Source organism: Papaver somniferum, chromosome 7 (assembly GCF_003573695.1).
Source record: "Papaver somniferum cultivar HN1 chromosome 7, ASM357369v1, whole genome shotgun sequence".
Classification (NCBI taxonomy): Eukaryota; Viridiplantae; Streptophyta; class Magnoliopsida; order Ranunculales; family Papaveraceae; genus Papaver; species Papaver somniferum.
In genome coordinates this window covers 177822544-177845748 of record NC_039364.1, presented here as the reverse complement: position 1 = coordinate 177845748, position 23205 = coordinate 177822544, and the positions used below count along the sequence as shown (strand labels likewise).

The 23205-nt window shown below is 39.2% G+C and overlaps 2 protein-coding genes across 2 annotated transcripts; both read left to right on the top strand.

The window, feature by feature from the left end:
* Window positions 1-15419: 15419 nt before the first annotated feature.
* LOC113295595 lies at window positions 15420-16787 on the top strand. The gene is made up of 2 exons (XM_026543927.1): window positions 15420-16237; window positions 16409-16787. The coding sequence occupies exons 1-2, from the start codon at window positions 15420-15422 to the stop codon at window positions 16785-16787; spliced, it is 1197 nt and encodes a 398-aa protein (XP_026399712.1).
* Window positions 16788-16954: 167 nt separating this feature from the next.
* On the top strand, window positions 16955-18448 carry LOC113295594. Its single transcript, XM_026543926.1, has 3 exons — window positions 16955-17519; window positions 17647-17741; window positions 17843-18448. Exons 1-3 carry the CDS (start codon window positions 16955-16957, stop codon window positions 18446-18448), a joined length of 1266 nt encoding a protein of 421 aa, XP_026399711.1.
* Window positions 18449-23205: the final 4757 nt, after the last annotated feature.

The window sequence follows — 23205 nt, the reverse complement described above, 5'->3', positions numbered from 1 at the left end:
AAGTGATTCAGATGAAACTCCAAATAAAGACCAATCAATTTCATCTGGCAGAAGAGGTAATGATCATGATGGTGTTGAAAGAACTCCGACTGCTGGAGGAGATGACGAGCATGATGATGATGATCAAGACATGCCATCTGTTGGAGGAGGTAATGGTGATGGTGATAACAATGATGGAGATAAATATAATGATCGACAACGTGAAATTGTTTAAGAGGAAGAATAAGAATAAGAAGGTGGAGGAGAAACAGGTACTGATCAACAAACTCAAGCTGCAACTGCAAGCACAACCGGAAGACCGAAGAAGGTAATCACTAAACCAGCTGATTCCCACATGCTTCCTAATCACTTGAAGGTGCAACTGAAACCGGGTCAGCCTCCACTAGGGACCCCAGAAGATGGTTGATAGGTGTTGTAAACACCTTGATATTTATCGATTGTTTATGATTTCTTTGTTATTTTTCTTGTAAATTATGTATCTTATGTTTGCTTTTGAGTTTATTAGGTGCAATGGAGTCATTATGAGCAAAAGAAGGAGAAAACGTCCAATTGGAGCGTAAAGGCCAAAAAAGTTGATTCATAGGCGAGTCATACTTGGAGTAGACTAGGTTGCGCAAGAAGGAGGTGAAGAATGTATTGTTAGTTTCTCATAACTGACAAATGTGTCTAACAGAGAATTGGGTTGTCGGTTGTTCGGAACCGATAAGCCACACACAACTAGATGGCACATATCCATCATTGGGTGCCTGTGTCTATTTTGATTCCTACACAACCCTAAAAATTAGAGAAGTTTTATCTTCACTCTTATCATTTGTTTACCTGAAAATGAGAAACAAAATGGCTGCGGCTCTTCATGAAAAATTGAGTGATAATGGAAGGAATTACTGAGTTCGAATTCAATGGAAGATAAGAAGGGAAGAGGTGGCTGCTACTTCATGTTTTGATGTTGTTTTAGTCCCAGAGAAGAATTAAGAAAAGAAAACTTGGAGTTGTTGCTGTTAAATAGAGACGATGAAAAGGAGATCGAAGAATTGAATCCGAGGAAATTGAAAATTGAGATTCAGGGTTTGTAATGGAAGAGATGATGTTCTTGTTGTTGATAAGAATATTCAGAGATGGGTTGGCTTTCAACTCGAGTATGGTTGAAGATCTGAGAAGATTTAAGAGTTGGGTTAGGTATTGAGGAAAATGGGTTTGATTATTGCTGTAAAAAGATGATGTTGCTGCTACAAATGGGTTTGATTTGTTTTTGCTGGTGCTATAGAGAACAGTACAGATAGGTGGAAGGAGATGGTGGATTTGAGCTGTTAGTATGAGTGGTGGAGGTCTGTAAACTGGTGGTATTCAGGTGACAGGAAAATGGATATGGTGCCTGAGATGGATGGAAATGAAGTTGATGTTGGATTGCAGGTGCATTAACTGGTGATGGTTGAATAAATGCTTATGTTACTGATGTGTCTCAGGTGGTGGTCAAAAGACCTAGGTTTGAGCTGGAAAAGATACAGGAAGTTGGTGTTACTATAGAGAACTGAAGCTAGATGTGATATTGGTGTAGATGGATTTTCAAAGAGAGGTGAACTGATGGTATTGTTGTTATCTCAGGTGGTGAAGCTGTAATGATGTTAAGTTGCAGTTCAGGTTTAAGAAGAATGAGAATGAAGTACTGACCTAGATGTATGTTAGGTACAACAGATATAGATGCAGATGAATCTGAAATTCAGAGGTGGTGCTGCTAAGTGCGGATGAATGGGTTCAGAAACAACAAAAATTACAAGGGAGTGATGATGATGCAATGAGATGGCAGAATGACAGATAGAGAAGCATACTTGAGTTAGTTCTGGTTGGAAATAGATGGGTGGTGTTGTAATGGCATTGCAGGTAATTGGAGCTGAGAAGAAACTGTTCAAGTACTGAGAAAATAATGGAAATGGTGGTGAATAGTATGTTATGAAGTGGAGTGTGCTAATGAAGCTAAGAAGAACAAGTTAGAAAACTGAGATGTCACTGAGGCTATTGCAGGAAGTGCAGTCGCAGTTTAAAATGGCTTGAGGTAATAGTGATGTGATGCTGCTAAGAAAAAGGCTAGCTGAGTTTAAATATTCGATGTTGTTACCGTTGAGAAGAATCAGTTAGTAAGCAGAGGAATGGAGGAAATGAGATGGAGTTGGCTGTATGCTTGGTGTCGGTGTGCTAAAAATAGTTGTTGTTGTAGTTTACAAGGGAGTTGTAGCTGGGAAGTTATGCACCACATCGCAAGATGGAGCAGAAGAAGAGCAGTTATGCACAATGATTGTGCAACGCAAAATCTAGTCAGTGCAAATGGCTTAGGCCAAAGTGAATCAGACTGAGCCACCTGACTCATCTGATTAGCTAACTGACTCAATCTAATTCAGACACTAGTTAACTCGGTCGACTAGACCCTGACTCAGTAGCTTTGACCGAGTTGACTGATAATTTGATCGCCGGGTGGACTTTGCCGTTCACCTGAGCACTTCTCTGACGACTTCTTCGGTCAACTTCCGGCACATGTACCAGTTTTCCGGCGACTACTTATGGGACATATTTTCTACATGGGTGTTTTCACATGTGGACTTTGGGGACCACATTGGATATGGGCTTTTGGAGGATTTCCCTAGTTTTGGAAAGATGAAAAGCTACAAAAGGAGAAAGTTTCTGCTTCCTTTGGATATCACGTATTTTACACTACTACTTGGAGCTTTTGGAGAGAGCGACGACTAGGGTTTGCTTTCATTTTATTTTCATCTTCTTCATTTTATTATTGATTATGATGAACTCAAAGGATATGAGTATCTAAACAAATAATATTGGTTATGGGATAAAGTTGATTTCTCAAATATGATATTTGCATCAATGAATTAGTTTTGTCTCAATAATTTATTGTTTATGATTCATGGTTTATATTGTCATATGATTTGATTGTTTGTTTGGTTGAGTCCGGAATCAATCCGATTTGCATTCATTTCTAAAGCCATATTAGGGTTTTCAACACAAAAAAGTTGTTTATCCCTGATTCTAACTAGCATAATTGTGGGTAGTGCTTGTAGTGATATATCCTACTATTCACAAGTGAATCATAACCTTGGTTAAATCAAATTAGTGCTTTTACATGTTTGATTGCCTTAATTAGTCTCATTCCATAGAACTTAGTGCTTTTAGGGAGTTAAACTTAATTGTGCCTTTACACTTTAGGTTGCTTTCTAGGAAGAATTCACATATGCATCTTTTAATGTGGTTGTAATGAAATCAGGGAATTAGCGGGATATACTTGCGATCAAGGTATCCTAGGACTTTTAGTAAATAAGAGATTAAAATTCCAATTCTAGTCATTGATGAAAATACATGTTTGTGAATGATACTATCCCGTGACCAATATCTTCCTCTTATTGATTATTCCAAATATTTCATTTGCTTTCAATTATTTTTATTGCTTTTCTAAAACAAAAATCCCTCCATTGGTTACTAAGAAACTGAAATTTTATAACAACAAAAGCCTCTCAGTGGGAAAGAACTATTTCTTACCACATACTTCATTTATTTTAGTTAAGTAAGAAAGTGAAATTATTTTTGACGCATACGACAACGATCAAATTTTGGCGCCGCTGTCGGGGAGGCATACGGCTTTTTATTAAGTTTTTAGTTTCTTTTTATAATTTTAGCTTTTATCTTTGCTTTTTGTTTTCTTGTCTTGTTTCTCACTTGTTTGCGAGAATTGTTTTCAGGTACCTAATCCCCGACTTCTAAATATTGGAACTATCCAAGGTGCGGGATAGCTACTCGAAGAGGCACAATACTCCAACCAAGTCAAGACACAATGGAAGAACAAGAGTTAGAAGTGGAAGAAGAGTTACAACTATGTAGATGGGGAAAAACGATTTGATGGTTTTTAGGGAAGTGAAGAGTCGAGCGTGCGGACGAGACTCCTCAACCGAGCAAACTGTTGAACCTCACAAAGATGCATTGCAAAGGGAGTTCTTAGATTCGAGAGATCGATCTGTAAGACTCCGGCCTAAAGTCAATGGCCGTTCCAGAGTTAATTCGGTCACAAAGAGGGAGATAAGTTGATCTTTAGGAGGGAAGCTGAGAATGGGATCAATGATGATCAAGGATTGTGGATGTGTTGAAGGTTTCTGCAAAATTGATGAACTGCTGAATTTTGATTTCTGTGAATAAGTTTCAATCGAGTTGTTGTGTAGACGAATGTTGATGTCTTTTGTCCTCGATCTTTGACTTATTTATATTGCTAGAATGATGAACATATTGATCCCTGTAAGTGTGACGGTTTCTTGAGTGAAAGAGTGGGAAAGTGGGGAATCGTGGTGAAACCAATTCCAGGTCGCGCGAAGACTTGGTTAACCGTCCACCTACTACTTTTCTAACTCCTTCAACCGTTTGCACGACTTACTCACATTTGTCATCGTGGATGAATCCACGTGTCGTAGGCCGCCAGACCAAAACCCTAATTGATATCCCCCCATGTGACGTGATTGATGTCTCACGAATCATGGAGTCTGCATGACAGACGTGCATTTTATTAGTCAGTTGTTGACTGATTAGACAATGAGTCTATTTATTGAATTGAGCATGATTGATGAATGCTCAGTGATTCATGGATCGAACATGTCTGTCGAGACGTATAGTTCTTTGAATGATGTTGACATTGCGCGTGTTAACAAAGATTGTAAATTCGACGACTGAGCATCGATTCGATGAATTACTGAACATTGATAGTTGGATCAATATTCAAGCAACAGAGCAAGTATTGCTAATTTCGACAAATCACTGAATATAGATAGTTGGATCAATATTCGAGCAACTGAGCAATTATTGCTCAATTCGACGAATCACTGAATATTGATAGTTGGACTAATATTCGAGCAACTGAGCAAGTATTGCTCAATTCGGCGAAATACTGATAAATTATTGAATATTGATAATTTGATCAATATTCGGGCAACTGAGCAAGTATTTCTCAATTCGACAAATTATTTATTGGTGACGTGTCCCAAAAATATTAATTAAAATATTGGTAGACTATCGAATATTATATAATTAATTCAGATGTTAATTGCTGGATCAACATAAATTTATTAGTGTTTGAACTTGCTCAGAATGATGATTTGTGGAGCGTTTGTTCAAAACCCTAATTTTTGGTCAATTGTTCGTCAATTGATGAATTGCTAAAAATAGGTCATGAGTGAGGGAGGGACCGACCACATGGGATAATGGACGACCATGTGATGTCCAATTGCTATAGTGAGCGTGCACCAGGGTTCTGAGTTGACCAGTTGGTGAAAGGATGATGATTAAATGCTGGTTTCATCATTTATTGAAATAGTGCTCAATTGAGCATTAGGTGATAAAACCTAATTATGGAAAAGTGAGGGACCGACCAAGAGGGGATGAAACCGGCCCTTGGTGGTCGTGGGACCAGCGGATGGTTGTTTGAGCAAATTCCAAGTTGGTTGGAAAGAGTTTGGACCCAATATGAGCAATTGAGCAAATTAGTCAAAATTATAAGAATGTGTGGGACCGTTTTTGCTGATAAAAATGTGTGGGATCGGCTCCTTGCAAGCCTTAGGGCCGGCCTTGGTCGGTCAAGGAAGCATGCCCGTGTCACCATTATGTCCGTGTCTCAATCCTGAGAGTTTCAGTATTTTCTGATGCGCGTTTGAGCAATATCTCGGATTCTCAGAAGAGTTCGATCTTTGACTGAAATTCTTGATTTCGCTCGAATGAGCAAGTAGGACTTTGCTCGTTTGATCAAAATTTGGAAAATATTAAAATAATGATATTTTAATATTTGACGTGAGTAGCTTAGTCGGTCATATGACCATTTGACTTTTTGGCTTTTTCATGGTTTAAGCAATATTTGAGAAAATATGAAGAAACCATGAGTTTTTCTCAAACTAAGGAGTTTCATGAGATGTGGGAAATAATAATTATTATAGACTAGGGATTGTAATGTGTGGGAACGGCCACGGATAGGGCATGGCCGGCCGGCTAGGTTGCATGGTCCCGCAACACCTTTTCCTATTTTTATTATTTTCATGAAACCAGGAAAATATGGAGAAACCATGAGTTTTGCTCAAACAAGGAAAATTGCTAGAATGAAGGAGTTTTCATGAGTTCATGAAAATAATAAAATAATTTAAAATAAAGGAAAAAGGCATGGGGGACCGGCCACGGCGGCATGACCGTCCTGCCGGTGGGCCCGATCCCCTAGGCGTCACTTTTATTATTTTAATGTTATTTTCTCTCTCCTATTTTGTGTAGGATTCCTCGTTTGTCCATATTTTCGAATGCTCGTTCGTGCATTTGGGTGCTCCTTCGTGCATCATTGTGGAATACACTTGCAACATTTAATGGGGCTTACTCAGTGATAGTCCAGATGCCCGGTTGTTGAGTATTTATTACTAATTCATGAAATTCAGTGGAGAATGACTCATGAAACCGAGTAATAAAAGTGAGTAGTTTTTTTTATTATCAATCCATGAGATCAGCCGTGGATTCGATTATGGATTCGGAATAATAAAATGAGCATTGCCATCCCATAGGATCGTGGATTCGTTTACGGAATCGAAGTAATAAAATTGTTTATTACCATTCTATTAGATCAGTCGTGGATTCGATCATGAAATCGGAGTAATGAGATTATCTATTACCATTCCGTGAGGTCAGCCGTGGATTCGATCATGAAATCGGAGTAATGAGATAAAATAGATTATCTTCTAGGAATTCAGTGGTGAATATCAAGGTATAATTAATCTATTGCAGAAGGAATATTAGTCAGTTAAAGCGTCATACCCATTCTGAAAGGTGCATAGTCAGGAAACAACGAGTATTGCCGATGTCCTGAAGGCGTTTTGCCCTCTCAACAATCATGTATGGAGAACCGCCTGAATCTATACACGGTCTCTCTACATAGTCAGGGAACAGTGAGTGTTACCGACGTCCTGAAGGCGTTAATGCTCTCAATCTTACGGAGAACCGCCCAATCGTTCTTCTATGTAGAGAGGGGTCTTTCTATGTAGTCAGGGAACAATGAGTATCACCGACGTCCTGAAGGCGTTAAGTTTTCAATCATATGGAGAACCGCCCAATTATGTTATTCTACTTAGAGGGCATGATGAAATGCGAGGCATCGAACGCTCAGCTAGTGGAGGGTTTTCGAGAAACATATTCATCATGGCTCGTAAAACACGAATCGTCACATGCGTTCCTGAAGTCGTGTCAGAAACATGCAGTATCATGATTTTACAATTTTGACCTTTGTCGAAAATCCACCATCAACAAACTAGAAGAAGAACAAGAGGTTCCATTCGTAGAAGAACCACTAGTTGAATAAGAAGAAGCAATGGGTGATGCAAATCGTACACTCAAGGACTTGGATTCTCATAGGCTTGATGCACAACGGTGGTGTATTGAAATAAATTCAACCTTCGAGATCAAATCGGGGTTGATTAGAGAGTTGTCGAAGTTTCATTGCATGGTGAATGAAGATCCAAACAAGCATCTCATGGATTTCCATACCATAGTCACGGCCATGCTACCAGCGCAGACTAATGCCTATGGTGCAATATTGAAAGCTTTTCCATTCTCTTTAGCGGACAATGCTAATGAATTGTTGTATTATATACCGTCCGGGAGTGTCACTACATGGAACAGGTTGAAGAAACTTTTCCTTGAGAGATATTTTCCTGCATTAAAAGCTACTCAAATTCGCAAGGAGATTTGTGGAATATAACAGAAGGATGGGGAGTCATTGTATGAACGTTGGGAACGGTATAAGAGATTTGTGGAAAGCTTCCCTCACCACCAATTTAGTGACGTGATGATAATACAATACTTTTATGAAGGTCTCCAACCAAGTGATAGATATCTTCTTGAAGCCGCGGGTAGTGGATCACTAGTGAACAAGACGGTGGTCCAAGCTACCGAGTTGATTGAAAGCATGGCTGCGAACTCGCAACAATTCTACACAAGATGTGAACCGATGGTTAGGCGATTGCATGAAGTTATTGATTCATCATCACACCGTGATCAAAGGATGGATAATAAGGAGATAATGATGCATAAGATGGCTGCGGTTATTATACCTTCATATGATGAAGAGTTAGAGCAAGATAGTGCGGCCTTTCCAAATCAGCAAAGACGGTATGATCTCTACTCCAACACTTACAATCCGGGATGGAAAGATCACCCCCAACTTTAGCTATGCCCACAAGCAAGGTGCGGTTCAATAACCTAATTTCAACCGTCCGAGTGGATTTCAACTGCAAGGCATCTCGAAAACCGTCCGAGGGCATGATGAAACATATTCACCACAACAATCAACTCAATATCAAGGTTCCTGTATCGATGCAAATCTTCAAACAATGATGCAAGGCATCTCTATCATGTTTAAAGAAAGTCAGCAGGAGACTAAAAGTGCTATCAAGGAGTTGCAGACACAAATGGGTTCCACGTGAGAGTCGAGGAAGCAGGTGTCTCATCAACAAGCAATATAACACTGGTCCTTCTGTGAGCGTGGTGGGCGAAGGAGTAAAAAGGAATGCTTCAGCAACAGAACAACAACCCAAGCGTGCAGCTCCAGCGCAAACAACTTCATCTCGAAAGGGAGCGGGCAAGACTCCTGTACAAGAAAATGGAGATACAGTTCCGGACTTCCCATTTCCCATGAATGAAGTCATAGAACTCTTGGAGGCATGAATTCAAGATAACGCGATCAAGCTACCCCCTATCAGACGTCCGCCGACCGAGGAAGAGATGGAAAATCCCAAATATTGCCGTTACCATAGGTTCGTCCATCACCCCGACCAAGGATTGCAACAAATTGAAGCACATTTCAGAGAAAAGGTAGATGCAGGAGAACTTCAGTTAGGAAAAAAAGGTGTTCATATGGATCATCTTCCTATTAGGAGCTGCATGATTTCCGGGGATTCGGTTCGCAAAACTGTACAGTCTTCGATGGAGCATTTATGTGAAATCTTGTATTTCTCCAAGGCGCAGCGTCAAGACATATTTACATCCCTTAATCGTATTGTGTCAGGCAGGTGTTTGTATCCATAAGGGGAAACAATTTCGAAACCTCAGTCTTTCCTGGAAGACGCAACTAGCAAGGGGAACTGGGGACTCTTGACCGTCACTCGTTTGAAGGATGTCGAGTTCGACAGCACATTGATTGATGAGGCCTCCGTATTCAACATCATTACTGTCAAGACTTTGAAAGCCGCAAAGATTTCAAAACAGGAAGCTATTCGCAGCTCAACCGTAATCAGGAATTCAGAAGGAGAATTTACAGATGCCTATGGATACATTGATCTTGAAGTTAAAGTGGGTGATGCTCTGACGCATGCTAAATTCTACATAGTCAAAGAATATCCGAATTATGATATGGTCCGGGGACGCTCGTGGATACACGATAACAAGGCAACACTGGGAGTATGTCCTTTGCCGATTTCAATACCTGAAAGAATCTCCAACAAGCCATCCAATCCCGAAGATTACCTGTTGCCGTATCAAAAGCTTGCAGATGTGACACAACTTCCCGGAGAGAGCCCGACAGCATACCTTAAGAAGTTCCGAGCTCAAATAAGTCTCATTAAACAACCCTTTTTATAAACGGTTATTCCTCTCCCAGCTAAAGCTCGGGGACTCGTTTCAATCAACATCCTGACCGCCACTAAGAGATGTGAGTGGGGTGCGGGCCCTTTCAAGCGTTTTGCCAAAAACCTAGAGGCTGTTTCAGTCAAAGGCAACATGTACCAGAATCAAGAAGTTGTGTCAAGCCCAAACCCGTTTCAAATTGGAGATATCGTGGTGAAGGTGACCTCCTTTCAAGTTGGGAACGTAGCAGTGGAGATAATCGCTCAATCTGATTTTCCAGCAGCAAGGGACGATGAACCATACCCGGTGGCAGATGTTATCCTAGGCGGCTATTGCAAGATCATCAACGCTAACAAGATTGAGGGTGTGACGATTCACTCACGATGGCTCAAGCCCTATAATACCTAAAAGCGCTGTGCTACTCTTTTCCTCCAGTGTTCTCTGTAAAAGTTCCTCCAACAATTTCCCTTTAATGCAATGTTTGTAATTTCTCCAAAATGATTGCACTATTGTATTCATAATTATTAGGGTTTCAATTTAGTCAAAGTATTATTTCCTTTTAGGAATTTCTTTGCCCCTTAAACATGACACAAAATTCTGAGTCAGCCTAAATCATCGTTACCCACAAGATTAAACCAGAAAGAAAACCCTAAAAGAAACATTTCGTATCCTTTAGAAAACGTTGGAGGAATAGAATATGTGCAGAGGAAAAGAGGGAAAGCGCTTCGAGCAGTCTACTCCAACAGAATCAGGAAGACCTCACGTCAGGAGAACAGACAGGTTCGTGGTGTTTCATTATGGCATTACTTTTTCATCACAAGAATAACATGTGATCACACAAAGGTGCATCACTGCCTGAGAAAATTCTGATATAACCATATTGGAAGATTTATCTCAAAACAATATGAAACCCTTGTTCAAACAAGCAAGCAAAAAAGAAGAAGACCTTAAACTCAGCCGCCACTAAGTACCAGGAGAAAGTGTTCACAAATTACGAGAAAATACTCGTCCAGAAAAAAGATAAGAAACGAGAACAAGGAGATTTAGTCATCAAGGAGATCAATCGTGCCTTCACCGTCGACATAGGCCGCCACTGCTTCTTCCTTTAGGTCTGCCTCAACTTCCCTTTCGGATATTTCTGGGACGTTAGCAACGTTCTCCGCTTCAACATCCTCAGTAGGAACAACTTCCATATCTTCCTCAAGGGCCAATGCAGCGTTGGAGATTGTGCTAACAACCTTTGGGCGCTCGGGTTCATCCGTATCAGAATCGAGGATTATCACGCCATCATGGATCATATAATCACACTTATCTTCACTCGGAGGGCGTTCATGTTCAACTCTTCGCCTTTTCAGCCGTGCCGCAAACCTCTCATCTCTCGCGCTTACCGGTGATTGCGACGCTTCATCATGTCTCCATTTTTCCTCCCTGTCGATTGAAGCCAAAAGAGTTTGAGTGCGCTTTCGAGCGATGCGCAGATGCAGAATCGACATGCCCTGTATAACATGACCAGCCTCGCGAAGTGGAAGATCAATTTTAGCCATCACCTCCTCAAACGCATCAGCCTCAGGTTTGTTGACTTCAAAGCTTCTTTCCGGAGAAGTACCAGAGTAATCATCACCAGCAGCCTCAATGAGATTCTGCATGAAGAGATTATGATTATATCAACATGATCAATCAGAAGATCAAGTCGTATAATAAGCCTGGAGCAATACCTGGAACAGAGAAGGAAACAATTCTGCGATGGGAGGAATCTCAGAGCCTTCTTTATATTTCACAAGTTAACAAGATCTCGGGAAGAAAAGGAATCTTCATTTGCTGTCTAAAAAGGCTACAGATGCGGGATAGCAATCAACAGATGCTTATCGATCTGAATATTTGAGGGCAGCTACCGTGCAATAAGAAGAAATATAACGTTTAACGCCCTTTTATAAACAAGTAATTGAAGAATCCCAGTAGAAGGAGGATACCTTTCTTAGCTCGAACGCCCAAAAGAGGAAGCCGGCCCCACCAAGGCTCCATGGTCACGCTCGGCATGCTCACATGGATGATCGTCGTCGGTCGGTCAGAGTTCCTCCAGGTAAACTTCTTCATCTTGTCCTCTTACACATCACCATCTAATACCTACCCCGCAATAGTGTAACTATTACGTGCTAGGCAGGGGACTTAATGTTGATGGTGGATTTTAATTCAAGGCTAAAATTGTAAAACCAAATTTAATATGTTGACATCCTGCAAAGGGTAAAGCCGTTTGATAAGTGATGAGTGCAGAAAACCTCTTCACTTTATTTATTCGAAGCAATTCAATAAATACACAAAATTCACACAGAATGGTGCGTGCAACAGCAATCCCCAAATATTCTGTGAATTTTTTAGCATTATTAATTAATGCATGATTTTCCTAGTATTTCCTGTGTTGTTCCTAACTGAACTCTCATTATTAGCATGACATGACGACTGAGTGTTCACTCTCAGCAGAGTAACATGAATCTCCAAGTGCCATTTTTAGATATGCACGAAATACCCGTACAGGCTGCACCACTCACTGACAAAGAGAATTTCGAATCGACGCGCTTTCAATTAAACAACAGCTCGATCGAACGTATTCTGGACTGTCCATATTAGTCTCCGAAACGATCGCGTCCAGGCAAGTTGGCCGCACAATTTAACAAGCCTGGCCAAACCCTGGCAAAATAGGCAATTGTTGTGATGATGCCGGTGGGCCCACTTATGCCCTAACCGGTCGAACAATCACCATACTCCCCCCAGCGCCATCAAACGCCAACCCAAAGTTGAGTAACGTTGTTTTAGAAGAAGCTCGACGAGCATAAATTGTTCAGGGCATCCTTAAAAACATCACAACCGTCCAACTTCGCCAGCCTGGTTGGACGGATTAGATCATCCCATGAATGATCATGGAAGCGCTAACGCACACGTTGGCAGGCCCACTTCTCCTTCACCCGATCGGTTTTCTCACGGCGAGGCCATGGAGCAACGAAACGATTGCTCAAACCATCGCAAAGCGTGATGCTTCTAAGGGTCGCGGAATTCCACTAGTGTCTTAAATCGATCACAACCATCCAACTTAGCCAGCCTATTTGGATGGCTTAGATCGCATTTAGGACCATCAGAACGGTGCACGTAAGTTCACCGTCGACCCAGCATGGGCCCCACGTGATCGATCTCCCCAAAGGAGGTCACGGCTTTCCAAACCGTTTGGCCAAAGTCACGTGTGCGTGACTGATTCAAAACCCTAATTAGGGTTTGCGGCAATGCACATCTGTCGTAGTTCGATCATGACCATCCATCTTCACCAGACTAAACGGAGGGTGTAGATATAGACTCAAGAGGTCCCAAGGATGTCAATATGATCTCCATGGGCCCACCTTTGCGTGTGACCGAATGACCTATGCAGACTAGGGCCCGTTGCCTCGAAACGCACGCCCAAAAGGTGGCATGCAACACGGCTTTTAAACCTTTGCGGCAATATATTTCTATCGCAAATCGATCACGACCACTCATCTTTGCCGGTCAAATTGAATGGCCCAGATCGAATCTTTGTGGGGCCGAGAGGTATAGGCATGCACGCCGGCGGACCGTCTCCACGCATGCCTGGTCGGTCCCACCATTCGGTAAAGCCAAAGAGGGGATGTTGCGCACCTCCAAATACATCAACGTATCAAATATGTGTCGTAAATCATCTCTTCCGTCCAACTTTGCAGGCTTGGTCGGACGGCTTGGATTAAAAATTAGGCGATCAATGAAGCGCCTCAATGATCATCGTCCGCCACTCTGTCACAGGGAGTGATCGACCAGATGGTGGCCCGCCCATGCGGCTTCCAGATGATCACTCAAAGATGGTTGGACGTGCTGCCATTTTAAGATGCTTAATCCGCGACTTATTCAATCAAGCATTAAAATATCGATGCTTTGTGCATATCGATTGTTTTGAGCTGTTTGCTTTAAAACGATGCATTACATGCATCGAACATACACGATATTTCATGAATACCAATTCCATAAATAACTCAGTTATTTAACTTAATAGCACCGTATGCTATTTCCTACGGCGGGTCCCACGACCTGACCCACTCATTCGAGACATCAAACATGTCACAAACTGGGGAATACTTACTGGGGTGTTGGTCTGGCGGTTTACAACGTGCGGCATGCAACGCGCCCATTACGAGAACGTGTCAGGAGGCATGGACGGTTAACGATGATGAGGGAAGTGGGAAAGGCGTGATCGTGTGACAATCACCTACACGACCCCATTACTCCATCACTCAACTTCCTCCACTTCCTACGAGATAAGGGTTGCGCTCAAATGACTTGTATAAATAGGTTCTTCGACCTATCTTCAAACAACACAGAAAAAACATGTGTTGTCATCAGTATCCAGAAAACACCCAGATATGATAGCTTACATTGTGCAAGCCAGTTCAACATTCTGATACAAGTCATAAACAACCAAAACCTTCATAATCTCAACACCTTCTTCGCTTCCCTCCCTAAGATCAACCCCATCTCCTTCACTTTGTGACCGAAGCAAGTCAGGAACGTCTATTTCTTGGTTTAGGCCAGAATTGTATAGATTTATCTCTCGAATCAAAAGTACTCCCGTGCAGTGCATTTTTTTAGGGTTTAGATTCGTTTCTCATCCACACATACCCAAATTTACCAAAACCAGTAGAAACAGTTTTTACCCATAAACAAGAACATATGAAGGAAGTCAAATTTCACAATAGAAGAAGGATGAAAGACCAAGCATAACTAATCCAAATCCTAACAAATTTCATATATCTTGAACTAAATAGAAAGACAAAGCCAACACAAAAAGAAAGAGTTCATAAAAATGTTGAATTTTATTTACGTTAACTCAAAAAAGTCTACACACTTCGTTATAAGTCTGAAATTGATTTCTGAAACTAAATTGTAAACTAGATAAACTCATCTTTAACAGAAAAAATTTGAAAAATTTATTGTAATCACAAATAATATGTTCTAAGGCATTACGTCTAGTAAAAATTTCATTTCTATGTAAATTGATTCAAGAAAATATGAAGGAAGTCAAATTTCACAATAGAAGAAGGATGAAAGGCCAGCCAACTAATCCAAATTCTAACAAATTTCATCTATTTGAATCAAATTGAAAGACAAAGCCAATACAAAAAGAAAGAGTTCGTAAATTTTTTGAATTGTATATACATTAACTCAAAAAAGTCTACACACTTCATCATAAGTCGGAAATTGATTTCTGAGATTAAATTATAAACTAGATAAACTCATCTTTAACAGAATTTTTTTTAAAAATGTATTGTAATTACAATTAATATGTTCTAAGGCAATAGCTCTAGTAAAAATTGCATTTCTATGTACGATAAAATATGAAGGAAGTCAAATTTCACAATAGAATAAAGATGAAAGACCATGCAGAACTAATCCAAATCCTAACAAATTTCATGTAACTTGAATTAATTTTGAATACTAGAATTAAAGTTGGCTTTAACGAATCCCCTGGCTAGTAGATACTAGAATTAACTTAGAATTTTTTAGAATTTTTCAGAGCTCTTTAGAAATTTTAGGGCCAATGGCAATGAGTTGGCAACATGGGCCTGAGAAGCTTAGTCCATCGACAAGTTGGGATTAGCCCGAAATCTCCAGACTCCATGGGATTTTCCATTGGTTGGATCCAATTCTTTAGGATTTTATTTTTTCTTTGATCTGGCGATTTTGGAGAACTTTTCAAACTTTTTTACGTGCTTCATCTTGGATCATCTTTGGGTGATTCAATGGGAGATCCTGTTGATCCAAATCATATAGTTGCGCCTTCTAAGATTGTAACATATGCAGATAGACTCAAGGGTAGGAAAGAGCTTCCTAAAACCTCTGTGGATCTTTCTTCTCTGCCAAACCCTACTTTGGAAGATGGAAAACCTTCTATTGAGATTCCTAATGAGTTATATCTAGAAGGATGTGCGTTATGGAAGTTTAGTCTTATTGGAAGGTTAGACTTCAAAGAACTTAGCTTTTCTGACGCTAAAAGAAACCTAGAACTTCAATGGCAGCTGGGTGAAGGCCGGGTTCACTTTGTTCCGTTGAATAGAGGTTTCTTCATCATCATCAAGTTATTGTCGCAGGAGGATAAAGTGAAGATTTTACAGGATGAACAATGGGTTGTTGCTAAACAGAAACTAAATCTGATGGAATGGTTTCCTAGTTTTGATGCTGACAAACAAAGATCTTCGCGTTCCACAGTTTGGGTCAAGTTTCCTGGGATTCCAGTGGAATTCTGGATTGAAAAAACTTTACTTGCAATGGGGAAAACTCTAGGATCTCCTATTGTGGTTGATAAAAGAACGTTGGCACATGAGTATGGACATTTTGCTTCGGTCCTCATTGATATTGATTTTGCTGAGCTCAAATCTGATGATATTAATGTCACTGTGGGAGAACGTGAGTTTTGCCAACCTTTTGAGATCCTTAAGAGACCTAAATTCTGTTCTAAGTGCAGCATTATTGGGCATTCAGATGGGGAATGTAGGAAGAAAACAAGAGGTGAAGCTCTCAAAGCTCCGCTAGTTACTGCTGAGTCGCACCAGGCTATTGTGTTAGTTAACAAGCAATAACATCATGAGAACAATGCTGGTACGGAATGGAAAGAAGCTAGGCGAAAGAAAAAGGGAAAGACAGCTCCGTCTATTCCTTTTGTGCCTGAAAAGATTACTCACGTTGGTGAAGATACTTCAAATATTGTGGCTGATAATGTTTTGTGCATCAGTGACGTTGTTGAGTTGGAACAACAGTTGCAGGATAGTTTAGCTCAATCTGAAGCTGTTTTGCGTATGGCATCTGCTGAGGTTGAAAAATACAAGCAAGTCATTCTTACGCATTCAGTATTAGCTAGTAAAGCTAGGTCGTTGAGCACCTCAAGCTTGAATGCTAAGGCAGGGGGGAATGTTGAATTGGCAAGAACTAAACTTCCTCCTCCTGCTAGGATTGATATTTCATCCTCGTCCACACCTTTGTGTAATGCGCTTGAAGAAACTTCAGAATTTGTCTCTAACAACAAGTTTAACATCCTAAGTGACAAGGCTGGCAATGATTTATTGGTTTTCAGTAAACTTGGTGAGCTTACTAAGCAAGCTAAGAGGCAGTAGATTATAGATATGCAAAGCAAATTGAATGCGTTAACTGATCAGGATTCCTTGTCAGACTCGGATGAGGCATTGGGTATTCGTGCTCGTAAGGAATCAATTCCTAAATCCTCCTCAAACTCGGTTAAGCAATTGAAGCTAAATAATAAAATCCAACCCAGAGTTTAATTATGCGGGTTCTTTTTTGGAATATCAATGGTGTTGCGCGTACAACAGCACATTCTAAGCTTAGGGAGCTGATTAGAGATTTCCATCCTGAAGTTTTTGGCCTTGCGGAACCAAAAGTGGCGTGCTCAGCAAATTTTGGGAGGAGGCTAATTTCTGAAGGTTATTCTTCATTTATTATTAATAATTCTGCTAATTCTGGTATTGCAAATCTTTGGGTTTGTTATAAGGATGGGCTTCATGTTTCTGTAGTTAATTCTAGTAAAAAAGCTATTACAATTGCGGTTGATGGTGTGTATATCTCTTTTGTCCATGCTAGCTACATTCAAACTACTAGGCGCAGGCTTTGGCAGCAACTAGTTATGCAAGATACAATTACACCTTGGCTTGTCATAGGTGATTTTAATTGTATTTTGCGTTTGAATGAGAAGAAAGGTGGCTTGGAAATAAGATCGTCTGTTATTGATGAGTTCAGTGATTGGATGGATGACAATGATTTTTTTGAATCGGATTCCTTGGGCAGCAAATTCACTTGGTGTAATAGGCAATCTGGTACTAGGCGTATTGTTAGTAAGTTGGATCATGCAATTATTAATGCGGCCTGGCTTGCTAAATTTGAGAATTGGCGGTGTAAAGATCTTCCTAGGGAAGTTTCCGACCATTCTACTCTTCTTGGGTATCCTTTTTCTGTTCCTAGGCCTTGTCGAGCTCCTTTTCGTGTTCAAAAGATGTGGTTTTTACATGGGGATTTTCTCCGGATGGTCAATGAGAGTTGGACTTTGTCTGTTCATGGTTCTCCTGATTTTATTTTCTCTTATAAATTGAAGCGGCTGAAGATTGCAATGAAGGATTGAAATCTGAGGATTTTTGGTAATGTGAATTCTCGTTTGAAGCAAGACCAACTTCGTTTTGAGACAGCAGCTCTTATTTCAGATGAGGATCCTAGTAATACTGCTAAACTAAATGCAATAAAGGATGCTATGAAAACTTTATGTGATACTCGTTTGCAACAGTTAACTATGCTCAAGCAAAAGTCTAGGAACAAATGGTTGGTGGAGGGTTCAAGTAATTCCAGTTTCTTTCATAATAGCATTAGAATTAGAAAAAGTTCTAATACTATTTCGGAACTTGTTGATATGAATGGGACTTGTTTGACAAATTATGAGCAGCTTTGTAATCATGTAGTTCAGTTCTATGAAGATAAGTTCAATGGCCAAGATCCGGTGATAGAAGGTGATTTATTTGATTTTGAGCATGCTTCAATTTCTGTTGAGGAGAGCAACACCATGGATATGATTCCATCCCCGGAAGAAATTAAGCAAGATGTTTTTGATCTGAGTGCGGATAGTGCCCCAGGGACGGATGGTTTCTCTGGTTGTTTCTATCGTCATTGTTGGGATATTATTCATGATGATTTAACCAAGGCCATTATTCATTGCTGGAATGCGGGTAGGATTCCCAAATGGTGTCAATTCATCTTTTATCATCTTGCTGGATAAGGTAAGGGGTGCTAGTACTCTTCGAAATTTCAGACCGATTGGTCTTAGTAATTTGTTCTTCAAAATTTTTACTAAGATCCTAGCTACTAGACTTGGTACAGTTTTGGATAAGCTTGTGTCTGAAGAACAGGTAGCCTTCATGAAAGGGAGAAATATTCATGAGAATATTAGCTTGGCGTCGGAGATGGTTAATGAGTTGCATTATACAGGAAAGGATGGAAATATAGGCCTTAAACTTGATATTTCTCAAGCTTTTGACACGGTAAATTGGGATTTTGTGCTTGAAGTTTTCCGTAAGTATGGTTTTTCTGAAAATTGGTGTGCTTGGATTTTTAATATCTTGCAGTCTGCTAGAATTTCTGTCATTTTGAATTGTAGTCCGGAAGGTTACTTCAAAATTAACAGAGGTTTGCGGCAAGGTGATCCCCTCTCCCCTTTGATTTTTTTCTTGATTGAGGATGTTCTTAGCAGAAATATTACGAAGCTTTTTCGTGATAAAAAGATGACGCCCATGGTAACTAGAGGTGGTATTTCTCCTACTCATCTTTTCTTTGCTGATGACATAATTATTTTTTGTAAAGGTAATTCCAAAAGTCTTCACAATCTTGTAGACTTGTTGGGAAGATATCAGCGTGCTTCAGGTCAGACTGTTTGTCGTCAGAAGAGTAAGATTTATTATGGTGGTGGTTCTTCGAGTTGGTGTAATTATATTGCATATTATTTTGGTATGAGAGTAGCTACTTTTCCGGACCGCTATTTGGGAGTTCAAATTATGCCAGGTATTGTTCGATATAGCCATATTAGCAATGTTGTTGAAAAGATTAGAAATCAACTTGTTGGTTGGAGAGGGAGGTTATTATCTTTTCATGATCGCATTGTTCTTATTAAATAAGTTATTGCCAGTTATTACATTCATAATATGGCTATTTATAAGTGGCCTCGTAAGTTTATTCTTCAATGTGATAGGGCTATCCGTAACTTTATTTGGTCTGGTGATTCGAACATTAATCGTGTGGTGGTAGTGGCTTATGATAAAATCTGTTTCCCTTTTGAGGAGGGGGGTCTCGGACTAACTCGTATGGCCACTATGAACAAAGCTCTTATTATGAAACTTTGGTGGAAGATTCGTACTTCTACAAAGAAGTGGGCTCTTTTCCTGAAGGAAAAATTATTTGATCGTAAGGGTTGTATTAAGCATTCTGGGGTTAAATCTTCTATTTTGCCTGGTTTAAGGAGTGTGTATAATTGTGTGGAAAAGAATACTAAGGTCTTAATTGGTGATCGTAGAGATACTTCTCTTTATTATGACATTTGGTTTGATAATACTAGTATTGCTGAAGTGCTAAATGATTATTCTCTAGATGCAACAACAAGAGTTAGTGATATTTTAAAGGATGGCCTTTGGGATATTCCTGAAATTCACTTGCAATACTTGATTGCCTCTGGCCTAGAGTTGAATAGGATGCCAATTCCTATGGGTGGAGCTGATGTTAGGGTATGGATGCCGGAGTTGAAGGGTGAGTTCAGCGTTAAGTCTGCAACTGAGTTGATTCGGCAGAAGTATTCTTGTTTAGAAGGTACGCAACTTTTGTGGAGAAAATAAGTTCATCCTGTTCTTGCTGCTCAGAACTGGAAATTCTTACGTGGAGCATGTGCTACGTATGACCTTATTAGGCGCAGGTTCAAGATCTCTCTTGATAACAAATGCTGCCTGTGTGGTGTTCAAGAGGAAACTCTTACTCATGTGTTATATGAGTGTTGCTTTGCTACAAGGGCCTGGAATTGGCTAGCTGATGTGTTCAAATTACAACCTAATGCTAACCTTATTGTTTCTTTTAAAACAACAAAAGGAAGGAGTCATATTGTCCGTGATTTGTGGCTTATTTCCAACCTTGTTCTTAGGTCGGAGCTTTGGCAGTTGCGGAACAAGGCTGTTTTCGAGGGTAAAAAGCCTAATTGGAGTATCTTTCATAAGCGCGTTCTGAAGTTGATAAAATATTATTAAATTCGGCCCAAGGGTCATATGAACAATAGTGTTGATGATGTTGTTCTTCTGAACTATTTTAGAGTTCAGCACCGTAGTGTGAAGTGGCATCAACCTGTGGCTTGTTTTTGGTTACCGCCTGAGGCTAATGAATTAAAAATTTGTTGTGATGGAGCGGCGAGAGGTAACCCAGGCGTTGCGGGTGCAGGTGTAGTAGCTAGGGATGAGCATTGTTCAGTTCTTGGTGCTATGAGTATTGGGTTAGGAGTCACGACGAATTATTTAGCGGAATTGTATGGCATTATTGTTGGTTTGGAGTGGGCTATGCAATGGGGTTTTTCTAGTATTTGTATTCGGTCTGATTCTATGGGAGTTGTTGAAGCTTTCAAGAATAATTCTGTTCCATGGGTTTGCGAGGAATAGGTGGATTATGATCTGTAGACACTACACGTCTATACGTTTCATTCACACTTTTAGGGAGGTGAATTTTTCAGCGGATGCAATGGCCAAGCGGGGTTGTTTGTTGAATAATGAAGTGGGAGTACACTACAATGGGAAACCACCGTTCTTAATTTCTGTTGAACATCCTAATGTTGATTATTTTCGGTTCAAATAGTTTCAAGTTTTTGGGGTTGCTGTAACCTCTTTTCTTGTAAACTATTTCATGTAAATTTTGTTATCTATTAATACAAATTTTTGAATTATCAAAAGAAAAAAGATATTTTAGGGATTTTTAGAGTTTTCGGGGTTTCTTTAGAATTTTCAAGGCTTTTTTGAGAACATTTAAAGTTGATCTTCACTATTGTAGGGATTTGTTATTAACATTAGTTAATGAATCTCCTAGCTTGTAGATCCCGGTGCAACAGAGTCTAATTAAATTTTATGCTTTTCAAAGCTTTTTGGAGACTTCCTGAGCTTTTTAGAGTTTCTCAGAGCTCTTTCAGGGCTCTTTAGTGTTTTTAGGGATTTAAGGAAACATTTAAAGATAATCTTCACAATTGTAGGGATTTATGTTTGTATCATTATTTATAAAGAATTAAGTTACTTTCAGTTGGCTTTAATGATTCCCCTGGCTAGTGGATACTACTGCTACGAAATGTAATTAACTTAGAGATTTTTAGAGTTTTTCAGAGCTCTTTGGATTTTTCAAAGCTCTTTAGATATTTTAGGCTTTTTAGAGTTTTCAGGGTTTTTTAGTGTTTTGAAGGCTTCTTAGAAAACATTCAAAGTTGATCTTCATTATTGAAGATATTTTTTATTATCATTCTTTAACGAATCTCGTAGCTTGTAGATCCCAGTGCTACGGAGTATACTTAAATTTAAGCTTTTCAAAGCTTTTCGGAGTCTTCCTGAGCTTTTTAGAGTTTCTCAGAGCTTTTTCAGGGCTCTTTAGTGTTTTTAGGAAACATTAAAATATAATATTCACTACCATAGGGAATTTTGTTAGTTACATTCTTTACAAAGAATTAAGTTACTTTCAGTTGGCTTTAACGAATCCCCTGGCTAGTAGATACTAGTGCTACGAAATATTATTAACTTAAAGCTTTTCAAAGTTTAAAGAATTTCTCAAAGCTTTGGATTTTTCAGAGCTCTTTAGATATTTTAGGGCTTTTTAGAGTTTTCAGGGTTTTTTAGAGTTTTTAAGGTTGTTTAGAGAACATTCAAAGTTGATCTTCACTATTGTAGGGATTTGTTATTATCATTCTTTAACGAATCTCGTAGCTTGTAGATCCCAGTGCTACGTAGTATAATTAATTTAAGTTTTTCAAAGATTTTTGGAGTTTTCCTGAGCTTTTTAGAGTTTCTCAGAGCTTTTTCAGGACTCTTTAGTGTTTTTAGGAAACATTCAAATATAATATTTATTATTATAGGGAATTTTGTTAGTTACATTCTTTACAAAGAATTAAGTTACTTTCAGTTGGCTTTAACGAATCCCCTGGCTAGTAGATACTAGTGCAACGAAATATAATTAACTTAAAGATTTTTCAGAGCTTTATAGAATTTCTCAGAGCTCTTTGGACTTTTCAGAGCTCTTTAGATATTTTAGGGCTTTTTAAAGTTTTCAGGGTTTTTTAGAGTTTTCAAGGCTTCTTAGAAATCATTCAATGTTGATCTTCACTATTGTAGGGATTTGTTATTATCATTCTTTAACGAATCTCGTAGCTTGTAGATCCCAGTGCTACGGAGTATAATTAAATTTAAGCATTTCAAAGCTTTTTGGAGTTTCTCAGAGCTTTTTCAGGACTCTTTAGTGTTTTTAGGAAACATTCAAATATAATATTTATTATTATAGGGAATTTTGTTAGTTACATTTTTTACAAAGAATTAAGTTACTTTCAGTTGGCTTTAACGAATCCCTTGCTAGTAAATACTAATGCTACGAAATATAATTAACTTAAAGCTTTTTCAGAGCTTTATAGAATTTCTCAGAGCTCTTTGGATTTTTCAGAGCTCTTTAGATATTTTAGGGTTTTTTAGAGTTTTCAGGGTTTTTTAGAGTTTCCAAGGCTGTTTAGAGAGCATTCAAAGTTGATCTTCACTATTGTAGGGATTTTTTATTATCATTCTTTAACGAATCTCGTAGCTTGTAGATCCCAGTGCTATGGAGTATAATTAAATTTAATCTTTTCAAAGCTTTTTGGAGCCTTCCTGAGCTTTTTAGAGTTTCTCAGAACTTTTTCAGGGCTCTTTAGTGTTTTTAGGAAACATTCAAATATAATATTCATTATTATAGGGAATTTTGTTAGTTACATTCTTTACAAAGAATTAAGTT